At 44.3% G+C, this 19,267-nt stretch overlaps 1 protein-coding gene across 1 annotated transcript in view; it reads right to left on the bottom strand.

Moving 5' to 3' along the window:
• LOC122550994 (F-box/WD repeat-containing protein 7-like) overlaps positions 1-19,267 on the bottom strand; it is a 225,437-nt gene that overhangs the window by 25,742 nt on the left and 180,428 nt on the right. The window contains exons 8-10 of the mRNA XM_043692588.2: positions 18,522-18,658; positions 10,705-10,818; positions 1,507-1,688 (exon numbers count right to left, since the gene is read on the bottom strand). Of these exons, the coding sequence (XP_043548523.1) occupies positions 1,507-1,688; positions 10,705-10,818; positions 18,522-18,658 (433 nt within the window). The remainder of the gene's footprint in view (positions 1-1,506; positions 1,689-10,704; positions 10,819-18,521; positions 18,659-19,267) is intronic.

Below are 19,267 nucleotides of genomic sequence, written 5' to 3'. Positions count from 1 at the left end.
GATTAGAAGCAAAAAAACTGCATTAAATGTTTATGTAATGCATTTTAAGTGATAAACTGGAAGGATACAGTTTTCAGGACTTCATGTCTACCTATTCAATCAAAAGCATGTACACAGATAGCCTCCAGGCTCCATATTTTTGCAAATCTCAAAAACACTAATCTATAGCTAACATGTTAGACTTTACTTGGTTTGGGAGGGAAGTGAAGAGAGAAGAAATCAGGAGAAATTTATTTACCAGAAGGAAGGCATAACTGAGCTTCTTCATTGTTGCAAAGTGAGTGTATGTGACATTCTCCTAGAAGTATAGATGGTGAGGGCAAGACTTAAAAGGTGTTCAAAATCATCACCTCAGAGTAAATCCAGAGTGTTTTTCCATTGGCAGGAAGGTCATTAATCAGAGAGAGAGAGATTTAACTTAACTAGCAAAATAAACATGGAGAATTTTTTTAAAAAGCTGCTGAATGTCATGAAATGTGCTGCCTAAAAGGATGGTGGAAGATGATTTAATATAAAACTTTCAAAAGGCAATTGAAAAGCTGCAGGTTTGAACTGTGGAGCACTAATTGGATAGAAGCTAATTAGGGTCCAATGGTTGGAATGCTCTCCTTTCCTACGACACCAGTCTACAACTGATGACAGCAGGTGTCGACTGCTTTATCTGACATCCAAGTGACATTTCAGCTCAACATTGAACCTCTCAAAAAAATTACAGATTAATATTTTATAAACTTATCAAATAGCTTAATACAAAAAGGTACATTTTTTTCAGTGGACCAGAAATTTGTTTACATTTTTCTGGGGATGTGGGTGTTGCTGGCTGGGCAGCATTTATTGCTCGTCCCTGGTTGCTCTTGAGAAGGTGGGGGTGAGCTGCCTTCTTGAACCACTGCAGTTCATGTGCTGTAGGTGCACCCACAATACCATGAGGGAGGGAATTCCAGGATTTTGATCCAGCGACACTGAAGGAATGGTGATATATTTCCAAATCAGGGGGATGGAGTGTGGCTTGGAGGAGAACTTGCAGTTGGTGGTGCTCCCATGTATCTGCTGCCCTTGTCCTTCTGGATGGAAGTGATTGTGGGTTTGGAAGATGTTGGTTAAGGAGACTGTACAGATTGCTTGTGTGATTACAGGAGTTAGGATGTGCAATTTCACAAATATTTTTAAATCAACGTAAGGTTTTCAAAAGGATAACTAGCAGAAGATCATTTCGACAAGTTAGTAAGCTGTGGGGAGGGACTCAAAGATTGAGGACCATTAGAAGAATGAAAGGTGAAATTAGAGGAAGATTTCACAGGTTTCAAAGGCAGAGCCTGGAAGGTTAAATGATTTGCAGGACAGGAATGTAAGCATGTTTTGAGAAATGGACTAGCACAGGTTACTCCAGCTGAATAGGTGACACTGTCCCTTAACCTGGAAAGTATCATCATTCAACATCACATTGTTTATTTAGGCATTACATCAAGATTGCTTTGAGTACCATTTATCCAGATGTTGCCTTACTTGTTGCCATGGAGATGCATGCAGCGTACAGTGGAGGCGTGTCCGTAAAGCGTGTGAATACATTCACCCGTTTCTGCATTCCATACTTTCAGGGTACGGTCTGTCGAGCCACTGATAACGATATTCCCTCTCATCTGGGAGGACCAAACTCCACCTGTGTGTCCAACCAGCGTCTGCACACACTGCAAAACAAACCAACAAATGGAGTTCTAAAAACAACCACGAGTAGCATGACAGAAAATAGGAAGAACTCAACAAAAGAAACAGCCTTTTATTTATAAACATGATTTTATCATGCCTCACATGAAACAGGGCACAGTACCTCACAAAATACACTACTTTGTGCACAGCAAATCATCCATTTGATAGAGAAATTTCCTCTAACCAGATGGAAATGAAACGAAGATCGGTTCAGTGGTTAATAGTGAGAAAGAAGATGTGAATTGAAGAATGGGAATCAATAGATTGCTGGGCAGAAAAGCTGCAAATAGAATTCAACTTGAACAAGAGGGAACAACAAACATGGCAAGGAAATACACTATAAAAGAAGGTCAGATAGTGTAGAGGAACAGAGGGACCTTGGAGTACAATTTCACATATTCCTCAAGGGCAAGTAGATTAGGTGGCCTGAAAAACGAGATTCTTCTCATTATTAACTGAGTACCAGAGTGCTGCGAATAGTACCACCTAACTAGCAGGTTTGATTGCATTGTGGGAGTTCCACATAAGACCTGAAGTGGAGAATTTTGGTTAAAAAAAATTTGAAAGCCCAAGGTTATTCTGTATGGAATAGAGGAGGCTGAGAGAAGAATTTTAAAAATTGTTTTGTGGGATTATGGGCATCACTGACTGGCCATATCTAGTTGTCCTTGAGAAGATGGGGATGAGCTGCCTTCTTGAACCGCTGTAGGTTTACCCATAATGCCCTTAAGGAGAGAACGCCAGGACTTTGACCCAGTGATAGTGAAAGAAAGGTGACATATTTCAAAATTAGGACCACGAGTAGCTTGGAGGGGAACGTCAAGGTGGCAGTATCCACTGCTCTTGTTGTTCTAGAAGGAAGTGGTTGTGGGTTTGGAAGGTGCTGTCTGAGGATCTTGAGTGAACTTCTGCAGTGCATCTTGTAAATGGCACACATTGCTGCTACTGAGCATTATTTGAGGAGGGCGTGGATCAAGCAGAATGCTTTGTCTGGACTGATATAGAAAAAGGACAGGGAGCATGGGTAAAGTGGAAAGGAAGAACCTATTTACCCTAGCAGAAAGATCAATGGTTGAAGAGACATAATTTCCCTTCCTGAGTGAGTAAAATCTGAGTATTTCTTTCCCCACCCATAGGATGGTGGGGCTCCAGATCGCACTTCCTGAAAGGGTGAAGATGCAGAGAACTCCATCACACTTGAAATAATAACTCAAGTGCTGTAACCTAGAAGAGCTGAATGGCCAATACCACTTCCTATATTTTATGTTAGCACACAGGATAAGAAATCAAGAGCTGGCAAGTGGAATTAAATTGCAGCTCTCTAACTCAGTCAACACAGACATGATGAGTCTAATGGCTTGCTGCCAACCTTTTTATTTTGAGTGAAGAGATACGACAGCAGTGAAATGGTTTAGGTTAAGGAAGTAATGCTGCCTTGTCTCCATGTTCAACTTTTATTTAAACATGTGAAGCAGACAGACATATTGCAGAGTCTGCAGCCTAGTTTTCCAGCAGACAACCCCATTCTCTATGATCAGTGAAGAGCATTGTGTGCAATTCCTCAACCTCTCAGGAGTTGGGAGATCATGTTGCGGCTGTGTAGGACATTGGTTAGGCCACTTTGGAATATTGATTTTCTTCCTCTTGGAAGGATGTTGTGATACTTGAAAGGGTTCAGAAAAGATTTACAAGAATGTTCCAGGGTTGGAGGATTTGAGCTATAGGGAGAGGCTGAACAGGCTGGGGCTTTTTTCCCTGGAGCGTCAGAGGCTGAGGGGTGACCTTATAGAGGTTTATAAAATCATGAGGGGCATGGATAGAATAAATAGGCAAAGTCTTTTCCCTGGGGTGGGGGAGTCCAGAACCAGAGGCATAGGTTTAGGGTGAGAGGGGAAAAGTATAAAATGGACTTAAGGGGCAACGTTTTCACGCAGAGGGTGGTACGTGTATGGAATGAGCTGCCAGAGGAAGTGGTGGTGGCTGGTACAATTACAACATTTAAAAGGCATCTGGATGGGTATATGAGTAGGAAGGGATTGGAGAGTTATGAGTCAAGTGTAAATGGGACTAGATTAATTTAGAATATCTGGTGGGCATGGATGAATTGGACAAAAGAATCTGTTTCCACGCTGTACATCTCTATGAATCTACTTTCTATGGAGAGTACTGTATTTCGATGTTGGGTGGATCTCATCTCAGGTGTGTGGAGTACAAACTACAGAGCCAGCGAGATCAAGGGAACTCAGAGGTAATTTTCTGCATTCAGGTTTGCCTGCCTCATCCTCTTACACCTCAGCAAACATTCAGAAGGATTTTCACACAACAATCTGACCAATATTTAACTCATGTTAAGAGAACACTTTTTACAGGGTTGGTTAGAGACTCACTTCATTCTTTCCTTGTTATAGATAGATTCCCGAAACAGTACACGTTCCTAAACAGTTGGCTGACTGCAATTTACACTGAAAGAATGCGAGGGGTTTAAAAAAAAAAACTGGCTCAAACTAAATTATCCACAAAGCATAGATCGAGGGACAGGTACAGTGTGGCTTCAGGTTTACAATTCCCTCATTCTACAGAGGCCACCAGGCTGCAATACATTGTCTGAAAAGGTAAGGCCACCCAACCATACAACACAGACAAATGGCAATAGAGTTTCAAAATTGTGTACGTTGAGGGGAAAATCTGGAAAACTAGCAAAAAGCACACAGATTTGAGCAATTCAACTGTCGATAGAATGAGGGGGAAATGGCAGTGAAACAAACAGACAAAACTTTGGGTTGGTGGAGTATTTCTGTTTTTCAGCAGCAGAAGCTCAAAGGGCAAGAGCTTGGACCAAGGGCCTGTCAGGAGAGGTGAGTCATTGATTTAACTTTTTACACATGACACCGGACAGCCGAGGTTTCTGGGAAAGGAGAGACTTTTTTTCCTCACAGCTATATAAATGAGTGTTTTCTAAACCCAAGACCCTACCTTTGTAGGGCCTCTCATCCAACCACCTCCTCTAACCTAAAAGACCAGGGACACATCAGATAAGTTTCTCTTCTTTTTTACTTTCTGATAAGGTGACTAGCAGGGATGACAGTGCAGGTACAGGAATGTTCCTCCTGCATGATGTTTGAGGTGAGGGACGTCATTAGTGCCCCATCCAAGTACATCTGCAGGAAGTGCACCCAACTCTCGCTCCTCCAAGACTGTGTTAGGGAACTGGAGCGGGAGGAAGAGGCTGTGATAGATAAGAGTTACAGAGAAGCAGTTGCTCCTAGGCACGAAGAAAGTTGGGTGACTGTTCGAAGGGGGAAAAATACAGTCAGTCAGTGGAGCGATCCCCTGAAAAACCAAGTATACCGTTTTGAATACTGTTGGGGGAGATGGGGGACGACGACTTACTAGGGGCATGAAATGGGGCCAAATTCTCTGGCATAAAGTCTGCCCTTGTTGCACAGAAAGGAAAGAAGGAAAGGAGGAGAGTGTTAGTAATTGGGGATTCAATAGTTAGAGGGTCAGATAGAAGATTCGTTGGGAACAAAAGAGACTCACGGTTGGTGTGTTGCCTCCCAGGTGCCAGGGTCTGTGATGTCTCTGATCACGTCTTTGGGGTCCTGAAGGGAGAGGGTGACCAGACTCAAGTCGTGGTCCACATAGGTACCATTGACACAAGTAGAAAGAGGGATCTGGATGTAAGGCAGGATTTCAGGGAGCTAGGGTGGAAGCCGAGAGCTAAAACTAACGGAGTTGTGATCTCTGGTTTGTCGCCCGTGCCATGTGATAGTGAGGCAAGGAATAGGGAGAGATATCAGCTGAACACATGGCTGCAGGGATAGTGCAGGGGGGAGGGTTTCAGGTACTTGATAATTGGAGCTCATTCTGAGGAAGGTGGAACATCTACAAACAGGACGTTCTTCACTTGAACCAGAGGGGTACTAATATCCTGGGTGGGAAATTTGTTGGTGCTATTCGGGTAGGTTTAAACTAGCTCAGCAGGGGGATGGGAACCGGAGGTGTAGCTCCAGTGCACAGGAGGAGGAGGAGACATGACATGGAGGGCATGAACAGGATTTCACAGTCACAGGAGTGTGCTGGCAGACAGCAAGCTGGTTTAAAGTGCCCCTTCAATGCCAAAGTATCTGGAATAAGGTAGGTGAGCTTGCAGCATGGTTAGGTACCTGGGACTTCAATGTTGTGGCCATTTCGGAGACATGCATAGAGCAGGGTAAGGAATGGATGTCGCAGGTTCCAGGGTTTAGATCTTTCATTACGAACAGGCAAGGTGGTAAAAGAGGGGGAGGTGTGGCCTTGTCAGTCAAGGAGAGTATAAAGGAGGCTGAAAGAACTCCGCAGAGTTCCAGGGAGGTTTAGGAGAGGATTGGCAAAATGATTCTGTGTAGGAGTGAAAGGAACAGGGTGGTTATTATGGTGGACTTTAACTTCCCCAACTTGACTGGAAATGCTATAACTTGAGTGCATCGGATGGACTAATTTTTGTTCAACGTGTGCAGGAGGGTTTCCTGACACAGTATGTCGAAGGGCCGAAAAGAGGGAGGCCACACTGGATCTGGTGCTTGGTAATGAACCAGGCCAGGTGTTTGCTTTACTGGTAGTTGAGCACTTTGGAGAAAGTGATCATAATTCAATTAAGTTTAATTTAGTGATGGAAAGGGATAGGTACACGCCACAGGGCAAGAGTTATCGATGGGACAAGGACAAGTGGTTAGCACTGCTGCCTCATAGCGCCAGAGACGCGGGTTCAATTCTCGCCTCAGGCGATTGACTGTGTGGACTTTGCACGTTCTCCCCACGTCTCCGTGGGTTTCCTCCGGGTGCTCCAGTTTCCTCCCACAGTCCAAAGATGTGCAGGTTAGGTGAATTGGCCGTGCTAAATTGCCCGTAGTGTTAGGTAAGGGGTAAATGTAGGGGTATGAGTGGGTTGCGCTTCAGCGGGTCGGTGTGGACTTGTTGGGCCGAAGGGCTTGTTTCCACACTGTAATGTAATCTAATCTAATCTAATTATAATGCAATTAGGCAAGACTTAAGGGGCATAGAATGGGGTAGCAAAATGCACAGGATGGGGACAATTGAAATGTGGAGCTGGTAAAAGGAACAGATATTGCATGTCCTTGACAGGTATGTCCCTGTCAGGCAGGGAGGAAGTGATAAGGTAAGGCAATCTTGGTTTACCACAGAAATTGCATCACTTGTTAAGTGGAAGCAGGAGGCTTATGTGACGATGAGACGAAATGGTTTCAGATGAGGCAATGGAGAGTTACAGATTAACGAGGAAGGATTGAGAGAGAGTTGAAAAGAGCAAAGAGAAGACACGAGCAGTCTTTAGCAAATAGAATAAAGGAGAACCCTAAAGCTTTCTATAGGTATATGAGGAATAAAAGGATGACTGGGTAGAAAGGATTGAGGTTAGTAAGGAAGAGGTGTTATCAATTCTAGCAGGTGAAAGTAGACAAGTCCCCTGGGCCGGATGGGATTTATCCAAGGATTCGCTGGAAAGCTAAGGAGGAGATGGTGGAACCTTTGGCTTTGAGTTTTGAGTCGTCATTGTCTACAGGTTTAGTAGAGGACCGGAGGATTGCAATTGTTGTGACCTTGTTCAATAAGGGCAGTAGGGATGACCCAGTGAGCCTTACATCTGTTGTGACAAAGGTTTTGGAAAGGATTATGAGAGATAGGATTTATATTCATCATGCAAGCAACAATTTGATTGCAGAAAGTCAACATGGTTTCGTCAAGGGTAGATCATGTCTCACAAACCTCAGTTTTTTGAGAAGGTGACTAAGTATGTAGATGAGGGTAGGGCAGTTGAAGTGGTATACATGGACTTCAGTAAAGCCTTTGATAAAGTTCCACATGGTAGGCTGTTGGAGAAAATGCAAACGCATAGGACTGAGAATGATTTAGCAGTTTGGATTAGAAACTGGCTTTCTGCAAGAAGGCAGCGAGTGGTAGTTGATGGAAAATATTCAGCCTGGAGTCTGTTCTCACTCCACAAGAAAACAAAGAACAAAGAAAATTTACAGCCCAGGAACAGGCCCTTCGGCCCTCCAAGCCTGAGCCGATCCAAACGTACTGCCTAAACCTGTCTCCCAATTCCTAAGCATCTGTATCCCTCTGCTCCCCACCGACTCATGCATCTGTCCAGATGCATCTTAAAGGAATCTACCGTGCCTGCCTCTACCACCTCTGCTGGCAATGCGTTCCAGACACCCACCACCCTGTGTGAAGTACTTGCCGCGTGTATCCCCCTTAAACTTTTCACCTCTCACCTTGAAAGCATGACCTCTCATTATTGAATCCTTCGCCCTGGGAAAAAGCTTATCTCGATCCACCCTGTCTATACCCTTCATGATTTTGTAAACCTCAATCAGGTCCCCCCCCCCCCCCCCCCAAAGCAGGTGTGCTACAAGGATCGATTTTGGGACCACTGCTGTTTGTCATTAAATGACTTGGATGGGTTAGTAAGTTTGCAGATGACACTAAAGTCGGTAGAGTAGTGGACAGTGTGGAAGAATGTTACAGGTTGCAGGGGACTTGGATAAACTGCAGAATTGGGCTGAGAGGTGGCAAATGGAATTCAATGCAGATAAATGTGAGGTGATTCACTTTGGGAAGAATAACAGGAAGCAAAATACTGGGTCAATGGAAAGATTCTTGGTAGTGTGGACGTGCAGAGGGATCTTGGTACATAGATCCCTGAAAGTTGCCATCCAGGTTGATAGTGCTTTTAAGAAGGCATAAGGTGTGTTAGGTCTTATCGGTAGAGGGATTGAGTTCTGGAGCCGTAATCTCATGCTGCAACTATACAAAACGCTACTGTGGCCACACTTGGAATACTGTGTAGAGTTCTGGTCGCCCCATTACAGGAAAGATGTGGAAGCATTGGAAAAGGTGCAGAGAAGATTTACCAGGATGTTGCCTGGTCTGGAGCGAAGGTCATATGAGGAAAAGCTGAGAGACTTGGAAAGAAGGCTCAGAGGGGATTTGATAGAGACATACAAGATGATCAGAGGATTAGATAGGGTAGACGGTGAAAGTCTTTTTCCGAGGATGATGATGTCATCTTGAACAAGGGGGCATAATTACAAATTAGAGTGATAGATTTAAGACAGATGCCAGAGGCAGGTTCTTTACTCAGAGTGTAAAGGCGTGGAGTGGCCTGTCTGCCAATGTAGTTAACACAGCCACATTGGAGAGATTTAAACAATCTTTGGATAAGCACATAGATGAGGATGGGATAGTGTAGGGGGATGAGCTTAAATTAGTTCACAGGTCAGTGCAACATCAAGGGCTGAAGGTCCTGTCCTGCGCTGTATTGTTCTATGTTCTATGCAGGAGTTCTTTGAGGAAGAGACTAAGTTAATAGATGAAGAAAGGGCTGTAGATGTCAGATACATGGACTTTAGGAAGGTGTTTGATAAGGTTCCCATGGTAAAACTAATGGAGAAAGTAAAGTCACATGGTGTGCAGGGTGCTCTAGGCTAGGTGGATAAAGAACTGGTTGAGCAACAGGAGACAGTAGTAGTTGAAGGGAGTTCCTCGAAATGGAAAAAGGTGACCAGTGGTGTTCCACAGGGATCAGTGCTGGGGCCACTTTTTTTTAGATTAGATTACTTACAGTGTGGAAACAGGCCCTTCGGCCCAACAAGTCCACACCGACCCGCCGAAGCGCACCCACCCAGACCCATTCCCCTACATTTACCCCTGCACCTAGCACTACAGGCAATTTCGCGTGGCCAATTCACCTAACCTGCACATTTTTGGAGTGTGGGAGGAAACCGGAGCACCCGGAGGAAACCCACGCAGACACGGGGAGAATGTGCAAACTCCACACAGTCGGTCGCCTGAGGCGGGAATTGAACCCGGGTCTCTGGCGCTGTGAGGCAGCAGTGCTAACCACTGTGCCACCGTGCCGCCCATACTTTGTTTGCGATATACATAAATGATCTGGAGAGAGCATTGGTGGTCTGATCAGCAAGTTTGCAGATGACACGAAGCTTGATGGAGTAGCATGAAAGCATAGAGTACTGTCAAAGAATACAGGAGAATATAGACAGACTAGAGAGTTAGGCGGAGAAGTGTCAGATGGCGTTCAATCCGGGCAAATGTGAGGTGATGCATTTTGGAAGGTCTAATTCTAGAGCGAACTATACCGAAAACGGAAGAGCCTTGGGAAAAGTTGATGGGCAGAGAGATCTGGGAGTGCAGGTTTATTCTACCCTGAAGGTAGGTGCACAGGTGGATAGAGTGGTCAAGAAGTCATATTGTATGTTGCTTTCATTGGACGGGGTATTGAGTATAAGAGCTGGCAGGCCATGTTAAAATTGTACAAGACATTGGTTCGGCCGCATTTAGAATACAGTGTCCAGTTCTGGACACATTACCAAAAGGATATGGACGCTCTGGAGAGGGTGCAGAGATATTGCTTTGTATGGAAGGTGCTAGCTATGAAGAGAGGTTGAGTAGGTTAGGATTGTTTTCATTAGAAAAAAGAAGATTGAGGGGGGGACTTGATTGAGGTTTACAAAATCATGAAGGGTACAGACAGGGTAGATAGAGATAAGCTTTTTCCCAGGGTGAGGGATTAAATAACGAGAAGTCATACATTCAAGGTGAGAGGAGAAAAGTTTAAGGGGAAGTACTTTGCACAGAGGGTGATAGGTGCCTGGAATGTGTTGCCAGCAGAGGCAGGCATGGTAGATTCATTTAAAGTGCGTCTGGATAGATGCAAGATTAAGTGGGGAGCAAAGGGATACAGATCCTTAGGAATTGGGCAATAGGTTCAGACAGTGGATTTGGATCGACTCAGGCTTGGAGGGCCGAAGGGCCTGTTCCAGGGCTGTAAATTTCCTTCGTTCTTATGTGTGGAGCAGTCAATGCAAACAAACAAGTATTTGGGGATTTTTTTTTGAGGGGGTGGGGGCAAACTCAAGATGAGGCAAATGGTTGGGCTGATTGTGAGGGAAGCCAAATAGACAATAGGATGTATACCTCGCCTGTTATTGCAGACCATACTTTGAGTGTGTTGTCATCGGAACCACTCAAAATCCGATTTCCTGAGAACTGCAGGCAAGTGATGACATGATCATCATGACCTTTCAGCACCTGAAAATACAAACAAAACAATTGTTTTACCAGTCAGCAGCACTAACACTGAACGTGAACATTAAATATCTTCAGAATTATTTACATCCTGTTTAATTTCACAATGCAGCTAACTGGCATCTTTATCTGCCCTTCATGTCAATTTGGAGATTAAAACCTCAGCCATTAATATTCAGCTCCTAGTCCCTGCTCTTCAGTCCTAGGTTTCTCTGCAGCTCTTCTGTAAAACATTAAGTAGATACTCATTTGGTCCATCATTTTTTTTTGCAAGAGAAGGCAAAATTAATTGAACAGCACTGCTCTCTCTCCCTGCTATTATACTTCACTTCATACCTGAAAACCTCCTGTACTGGGAATTATTTCCCAGAGCTTGCCAGTATTAACTCGGTTTGTCTATTTTTCACCAACTTATTTCCAGTAGCAGTTTGTCTCAACTATAAATAGCTTTGATTTCAACCGATAGCCCAAAAATTCATGTTCTGGCAGAAAAGACTGCTGTAACAATCAAGAGGAGGAACCCTCAATCTCCTCCAACTCAGCTGCAATACACCATTCAATGTGGGCTTTTGGTCAGTAGGCAGAATGATTGCCATTACAGAAATGCCTAATATGAGAGCAGAATGCTTCCAGATAAAAACTTAGTCACTTCATGAATCATGAGCTTATGGTTCAGTGTCACACCATATTTGGTTCAGTGAACTTTCAGGGCTGGGGTGCAAGTAAAATAGCTCATTTTCATCATGTCAAAGATTAGATTTTTTTTTAGATTACATTACAGTGTAGAAACAGGCCCTTCGGCCCAACAAGTCCACACCGACCCGCCGAAGCGAAACCCACCCATACCCCTACATTTACCCCTTACCTAACACTACGGGCAATTTAGCATGGCCAATTCACCTGACCCGACACATCTTTTGGACTGTGGGAGGAAGCCGGAGCACCCGGAGGAAACCCACGCAGACACGGGGAGAACGTGCAAACTCCACACAGTCAGTCGCCTGAGGCGGGAATTGAACCCGGGTCTCAGGCGCTGTGAGGCAACAGTGCTAACCACTGTGCCACCGCGCCACCCACAAACTTTACACTGATTAGATTAGATTGCTTACAGCGTGGAAACAGGCCCTTCGGTCCAACAAGTCCACACCGACCCGCCAAAGCACGACCCACCCAGACCCATTTACCCCTTCACCTAACACTATGGGCAATTTAGCATGGCCAATTCACCTAACCTGCACATTTTTGGACTGTGGGAGGAAACCGGAGCACCCGGAGAAAACCCACGCAGACACAGGGAGAATGTGCAAACTCCACACAGCCAGTTGCCTGAGGCAGGAATGGAACCCAGGTCTCTGGCACTGTGTATACATGCTGGATCACTGTCAATGAAGAGCACAGGAACTGATGTTAGATAATAGACCAGAATTCATAAGGCATGTTCTCTCAGGAAGAGAAAGATAAATCTGCATTGGTCACCTTTTGCTTAGACAGTTATCTTATCTCAATCTTTGTCATTAATGGTTTTCAATTCTTTGGTTGAGCTACTGCAATAAGCAAACTAGAAGCTAAATTTTTCCCATCAGGAGCAAGGAGGGAATGAATTCAATAAAGCAGGCAATTCATGGCCTAGTGCCAGAAAATAACCATGAAAGCTCATCATTAACAAAACACCACCCTTCCAGGCTGGCCTAGTCCAATACACATGCAACTCCTGTAACAACAACACACTTGACTTGGTACTCAAAGCATTAATTTTACAATTACATCAAATCATTCTTCCAAGACTGCAATGATTGAATGAGAAAGGTCATAAGAATTGGACTAGGTAGGACATTTTGCCCCCCAAGCTTGCTGTTGCTTTATGATGATCATGGCCAACTTAACTCAAGCTCAATGAAGGCTGAACCTGCTATTATGATCGGATTAGTTAAACCCTTCATCCCAGGATTCGGCCTACTGAATCACTTTTGAACCAATCCCATTGCCAGTGCATCTTTGAAGAAAGAGACCGGTTCATAGTATTCCAGGAGTGGCCTCACCAACAGCTGTCGAATTGGTCACTCTCCTTGTCTATTTTTAAACTCCAATCCCCAAGCAATAGTAGTCTTGCTATCATTCCCTTGCAGAATTTCAGGAAGGATGCTATATACAGCATTACATACATACATCTTCAAGCCAAATAAAAACAAAACGTATCAAACAAAAGCTAACCAACAAATTCAAGGATTCCAGAAAGTGAGGTTAATTGGATCCAGAATTGGCTGAGAAGCAGAAAGCAGAGGATAATTGTCAAGAGGCGACTGCATGACTGGAAGCCTGTGTCCTGAGGGATTCTGCAGGGAGCAGTGTTGGGGCCCCTGCTGTTTGTGGTGTACAAACTGTCCCTGATTTAGCCATGTCTGATTATGAACACTAATAGTTCATAATAGATGGTATTAGTAATAACATTAGCAAATTTGCTAATGATACTAAGCTGGGTGGCAGGGTGAAATGTGAGCAGGATGTTAGGAGATTACAGGGTGACCTGGACAGGTAAGGTGAGTGGTCAGATGCATGGCAGATGCAGTTTAATGTGGATAAATGTATGGTTATCCACTTAGGTGGCAAGAACAGGAAGGCAGATTACTACCTCAATGGAATCAATTTAGGTAAAGAGGCAGTACAGAGAGATCTGGGTGTTCTTCTTGTACACCAGTCAATGAAGATAATCATGCAGGTACAGCAGGTAGTGAAGAAGGCTAATAGCATGCTGGCCTTCATAACAAGTGGGATTGAGTATAGAAGCAAAGAGGTTCGTCTGCAGCTGTACAGGGCCCTGGTGAGACCACACCTGGAGTATTGTGTGCAGTTCTGGTCTCCAAATTTGAGGAAAGACATTCTGGCTATTGAGGGAGTGCAGCGTAGGTTCACGAGGTCAATTCCTGGAATGGCGGGACTACCTTACGCTGAAAGACTGGAGCAACTGGGCTTGTATACCCTTGAGTTTAGAATACCGAGAGGGGATCTGATTGAGACGTATAAGATTATGAAAGGATTGGACACTCTGGCAGCAGGAAACATGTTTCCACTGATGGGTGAGTGCCGAACCAGAGGACCAGTTCAAAATACGTACAACACAGATGGCCTCCTTCTTCAAGGACCGCAATTTCCCCCCCGACGTGGTCGACGGTGCCCTCCACCGCATCTCCTCCACTTCCCGCTCCTCTGCCCTTGAGCCCTGCCCCTCCAACCGCCACCAGGACAGAACCCCACTGGTCCTCACCTACCACCCCACCAATCTCCATGTACAGCGCATCATCCGCCGTCACTTCCACCACCTCCAAACAGACCCCAGCACCAAGGATATATTTCCCTCCCCTCCCCTATCAGCTTTCCGTAGAGACCACTCCCTCCGCGACTCCCTTGTCAGATCCACACCCCCCACCGACCCAACCTCCACTCCCGGCACCTTCCCATGCAACCGCAGGAGGTGCAACACTTGCGCCCACACCTCCCCCCTCACTTCTCTCCAAGGCCCCAAAGGAAACTTCCATATCCGCCACAGATTCACCTGCACCTCCACCCACATCATCTACTGCATCCGCTGCAGCCGGTGTGGCCTCCTCTATATTGGGGAAACAGGCCGCCTACTTGCGGAGCGATTCAGAGAGCACCTCTGGGCCACCCGGACGAACCAACCCAACCAACCTGTAGCACAGCATTTCAACTCCCCCTCCCACTCCACCGAGGATATGCAGGTCATTGGACTCATCCACCGCCAAACCACAACAACCCGACGGTCGGAGGAGGAGCGTCTTATCTTCCGACTGGGAACCCTCCAACCGCAGGGGATGAACTTGGACTTCACCAGTTTCTTCATCCCCCCTCCCCCCACCTTGTCTCAGCCGGATCCCTCCAGCCCGGCACCGCCTTCCTGACCTGCAGTCTTCTTCTTGACCTCTCCGCCTCCATCCTACTCCGACCTATCACCCTCACCTTGACCTCTTTCCACCTATCACATTTCCAACGCCCCTCCTCCAAGTCCCTCCTCCCTACCTTTTATCTTCTCCTGCTGAACACTCTCTGCTCATTCCTGAAGAAGGGCCTGTGCCCGAAACGTCGAATCTCCTGTTCCCTGGATGCTGCCTGACCTGCTGTGCTGTTCCAGCAATAAAGTTTCGACACAGCTTAAATATAAGGGGTAGACCATTTAGGACAGAGATGAGGAGAAACGTCTTCACTCAGAGAGTGGTGGCTGTGTGGAATGCTCTGCCCCAGAAGGCAGTGGAGGCCCAGTCTCTGGATTCATTTAAGAAAGAGTTGGATAGAGCTCTCAAGGATAGTGGAATCAAGGGTTATGGAGATAAGGCAGGAACAGGATACTGATTAAGGATGATCAGCCATGATCATATTGAATGGTGGTGCAGGCTTGAAGGGCAGAATAGCCTATTCCTGCACCTATTGTCTATTGTCTAGTTACAAGCGAGATCTTACACAGATTGTTATTAGCATTAAATTTCAAAGATCCAGCAAGCTCTTCGATCAACACAACAAAGAGTATGTAGGTTAGTCTGACCTTAGAGTTGGATAAAAGGCCGGCACAACATCAAGGGTTGAAGGGCCTGTACTGTGCTGTACTGTTCTATGTTCTCATATTTTCAAACAACTGTTTTTATTGTTCTATATTGCTTACAAATCGGCTTATGAATGTACCCGACAATGGAACACATTCGCAACCTGGGAATTGCCCATATACATACATGACTTAGACTTAAGCAATCGGATCAATGGGAGGTGATGTACTTGTGTGGGAGATTAGAAATGTAGTTTCTGCAGGTGGTGGTGGTTAGAGATGTTGTTTTTGCAGATGGGTGAGTGGGTGTTGTGGGGGGAGGGGAAAGGGAACATTACACAAACGGTCGCGGGATTCTTGCAGCATACATAAGGCTAAGATTTTAACGAATATAGAAGTTTTTGTTTAAGAAATAGTTTTAAACTAAGAAATAACTTTAAAGTGTTGTAGCTGACCACAAAAGAAGCAGTTAGGGGCATTTCACAATAAGCTTATGTGAAGGGGTACTGGATAAAATAACAGACAGGCTGTAACAGACAAGGACTAGGACAGCAGGGTAGTCAGATAAGGAAAATTAGAGAAAAACAAGTGAGGTAACCGGCTTATGCTAGGATGAGATTAGACCAATGGGAAAAGGAAGGCGTGATTCAGCAACTTGCAAACTGAACAAAGAAAGTTTACATGCTTTGTTACACATGCATTTTTGCTTGATTGCAGAGGCGTCTAGTACTAGCAAGGCCGTAATAAATTGTTCTTGTTTCCAAGGCTTTGTCTCAGGTTGATTTGAGAGTCTTGTTTCTCACACTTGGGGCAGTACCAAAAAGACAAGGGAATACATGCTGAACAGTAGGACCTTGGGAAGGATCAGTGGGACATAGAGTGCATCGACATGGGCACCTTCAGGTATCAGAACATGTGGATCAAGTGGCTAAAGTGCATTTGATATAATGGCCTCAATTAGCTGATGCATAGAGTCTAAGAACGAGAAGATTATGCTGGAATTGTATAAACCATTGGTAAGGTGACTGCTAGGAGTTCTGAAATCCACTCACTGGCGAGGGTTCAGAGAAGATTTACCAGGATCTGGCCTGGGCTGGAGAGTTTCAGTTATGAAAAAAGATTGTTTTACTTAGAGACGAGATTGGGAGGGAACATGATTGGGATGTATAACTTTGAAAGGCATAGGTAGGGCAGACAGGAAGGAACATTTTTATTTTGTGAAGAATAATGAACAAGGGGCATAGATTTAATCTAAGTGGTAGTAGGTTTAGAGCAATGTGAGGAAATTCTTTTCTCCCCATCTGTTATGAAGATGTGGGTGTACTTTAAGAGAGTTAAAAGCAGCAGAACCATCAGTCACAGCACCAAGTGTTCTCAATAAGGCAACAATGTAACACTTGGTCGAAGAACTCGATTATCTGGTTGCCTGGAAATAACAAAAAAAAATTTGAATTTGGCCAATCAGTTTAAATTATTCCCCGAAAAAAAATACTAATTTCCAATCAAGTTTGAATCAAATATATTGACAATCTTAAAAGCCAATGACACCCTTCAGGCTCGCTGCCTGTATTCCTGATGAAGGCTTTTGCCCGAAACGTCGATTTTCCTGCTCCTTGGATGCTGCCTGAACTGCTGTGCTTTTCCAGCACCACTCTAATCTAGACTCTGGTTTCCAGCATCTGCTGTCATTGTTTTTACCAAAGCCAATGACACAATCCCATGCTCTGGGGTATAAGACTGGGGGAAAATTGAATAGTTGGGATGAGAAATGCCAAGCCCCAGTGGGTAAAAGACTGCCTGAAAAATAGCTCTCTTAAAAAGGTATCTTTCTCGATCAGTAATCTGTGCAGCAGAATCAAGATTAGAGTGGTGCTGGGAAAACATAGTAGGTCAAGCAGCATCTGAGGAGCAGGAAAAATCAATGCTTTGGGCAAAAGCCCTTCATCACAGCTTCTGCTGTGAAGCAGAATCCCTAAGAAGACAATGATACATGAAGATCCAAGAAGAAGAACCAAAAGCTGCCTGGTCTTGAGATAAGAAGTGTTGCTTTGTAAATCTTAATTGGTAGTTTTATCAGCCCAGTATTATAGAAGGGAAAGTAAAAGACAGGTTAGAGTAAGGACTTTTACATAATTGTTAGGTAATTATTCTTTGTAATACTTTAAGAAATAAAATTGTTCATTTTTACTTTAAATAGTTCTTGGTCATTCAAATTTTTAGATTACTGCACGGGATAAATCTTTTCTGTGTTGCTGGTTTTAAATTAAGCAGGACAGTTTACCCCATGTCACAACACCACCCAAAGGGGTGGTGGAAATCTGGAACTCACTATTTGTAAAGATGGTTGAAGCAGAAACCCTCACAACATTGAAGAAGAATTTAGATGTGCACTTGCAAGACAAACAAGCTATGGGCCAAGTGCTGGAAATAGAAAGAGAATTATGAGAGGCTTGTTTTGTTTTCACTAGTGAAGACTTGGTGGGCTAAAGGACCTTTTTCTACACAGTAGATCAACATAACACTAAGGCTAGGACTAAGTACACAAAGATTTTGCAGTTTAGAAGAATGACAGGTAATCACACTGAAACAGCATGCCTCTTTGGCAATGGCGCTGTTTCCTGCACTTGTAGAGTCAATAACTACGAGGCACAGTATCATACTGAGCTCCTGGCCATTTGGGACTGACAAGAGTTGATTTCTACACTCAGAGAACTATTAATCTTCGGAACTCCCAACCCCAAAGCAAGTACGCTCAAGAAAATGATCTATATATTTTTGCACCCAGAGAATCAGAGATAAAAGGAATGGGCACAAAAGTAGATTGATGAACAAAAAATGCAACATTATTTAAATAAATGGCAGAGCAGGCTCAAGCAGCTTTGCAGCAAACTCCTGCTTTATGATGTTCCAACATTCCTGTCACTCGAGTGCAAGCTTAATACATCAAAGCTGTCTCTAAATGTCAAGTCAACCTCCCACACCTTTTGTTGTGTTTCAATGACTTGGCGAGCAACAGAGATCTGAGCATTTCCTCAGTGTTTATAAACTGGAACCATTAGTTAAACAATCCAGACTAACAGGCTAAGGATAAGCTTGGGTTAATTTCTCCGCATTTATACAGAGTTTGCAGCTACACCAGCAACTTTGGTCTTACCTTTGGAGGTTTTATCTCTCCAGAACGCCAGTTTGTGTCAATTTTATGCTGCCTCATGAAGGCAGATTTCCAGGGACTGTACATGAAACCAGTACTGAGCATCCGACGCCGCCGAAGGTACAGGGGCTCCTCAATCACTGGACCGGAAAGAAACAGAACCATCGTAAATTCACTTGAAATATGTTTGATTACCTCTCAAACTCTGATCTGTTTTACTGGGGTAGCACTGCTATTCCCAGAGCTGTCACAAAAGTTAAATATTGAGAAAAATTTCAGACCCAGGTTCTCAAAAAGCACAGAACAGATTCATCATGATTCTTTACAAGTAATTAGACTCAGCTACAGGTAAATAGCTATGAATACATTGGCACAGACTGATTAAAACTCTAATTCCCTTATCAACTCCTCCTTACACACAAACAGTAATACAATGGCAGGAAAATCAACGTGGGTTGGATGGACAAAGAATAAATGGTAAGACAGTTCTGTGGATCCTGAGAGGATTCTTACACTGGTCACAATGCTGTTTGTTGGTTGCCCCTTTTCAGATGGCTTCACTGATTTGGAAGGGGTACAGGACGACTTATCGATTAAAAGTTACCACTTACAGCAACTGAAGTAGAAGTAATTTTCTCAAATAGGAACAGGAGTAGGCCATTTGACCCCTTGAGCCTGCTCTGCCATTTGTTATGATCACAGCTGATCTTTCAACTCAACAGTCTGTTCCAGCTTTTCCCTCCTATCCT

Source organism: Chiloscyllium plagiosum, unplaced genomic scaffold, assembly GCF_037043375.1.
Source record: "Chiloscyllium plagiosum isolate Xiang-an unplaced genomic scaffold, Cpla_swu_hap1 HiC_scaffold_6, whole genome shotgun sequence".
NCBI classification, from domain to species: domain Eukaryota; kingdom Metazoa; phylum Chordata; class Chondrichthyes; order Orectolobiformes; family Hemiscylliidae; genus Chiloscyllium; species Chiloscyllium plagiosum.
The sequence above is the reverse complement of the archived record's forward strand: the minus strand, read 5'-3'. Positions and strand labels throughout refer to the sequence as shown.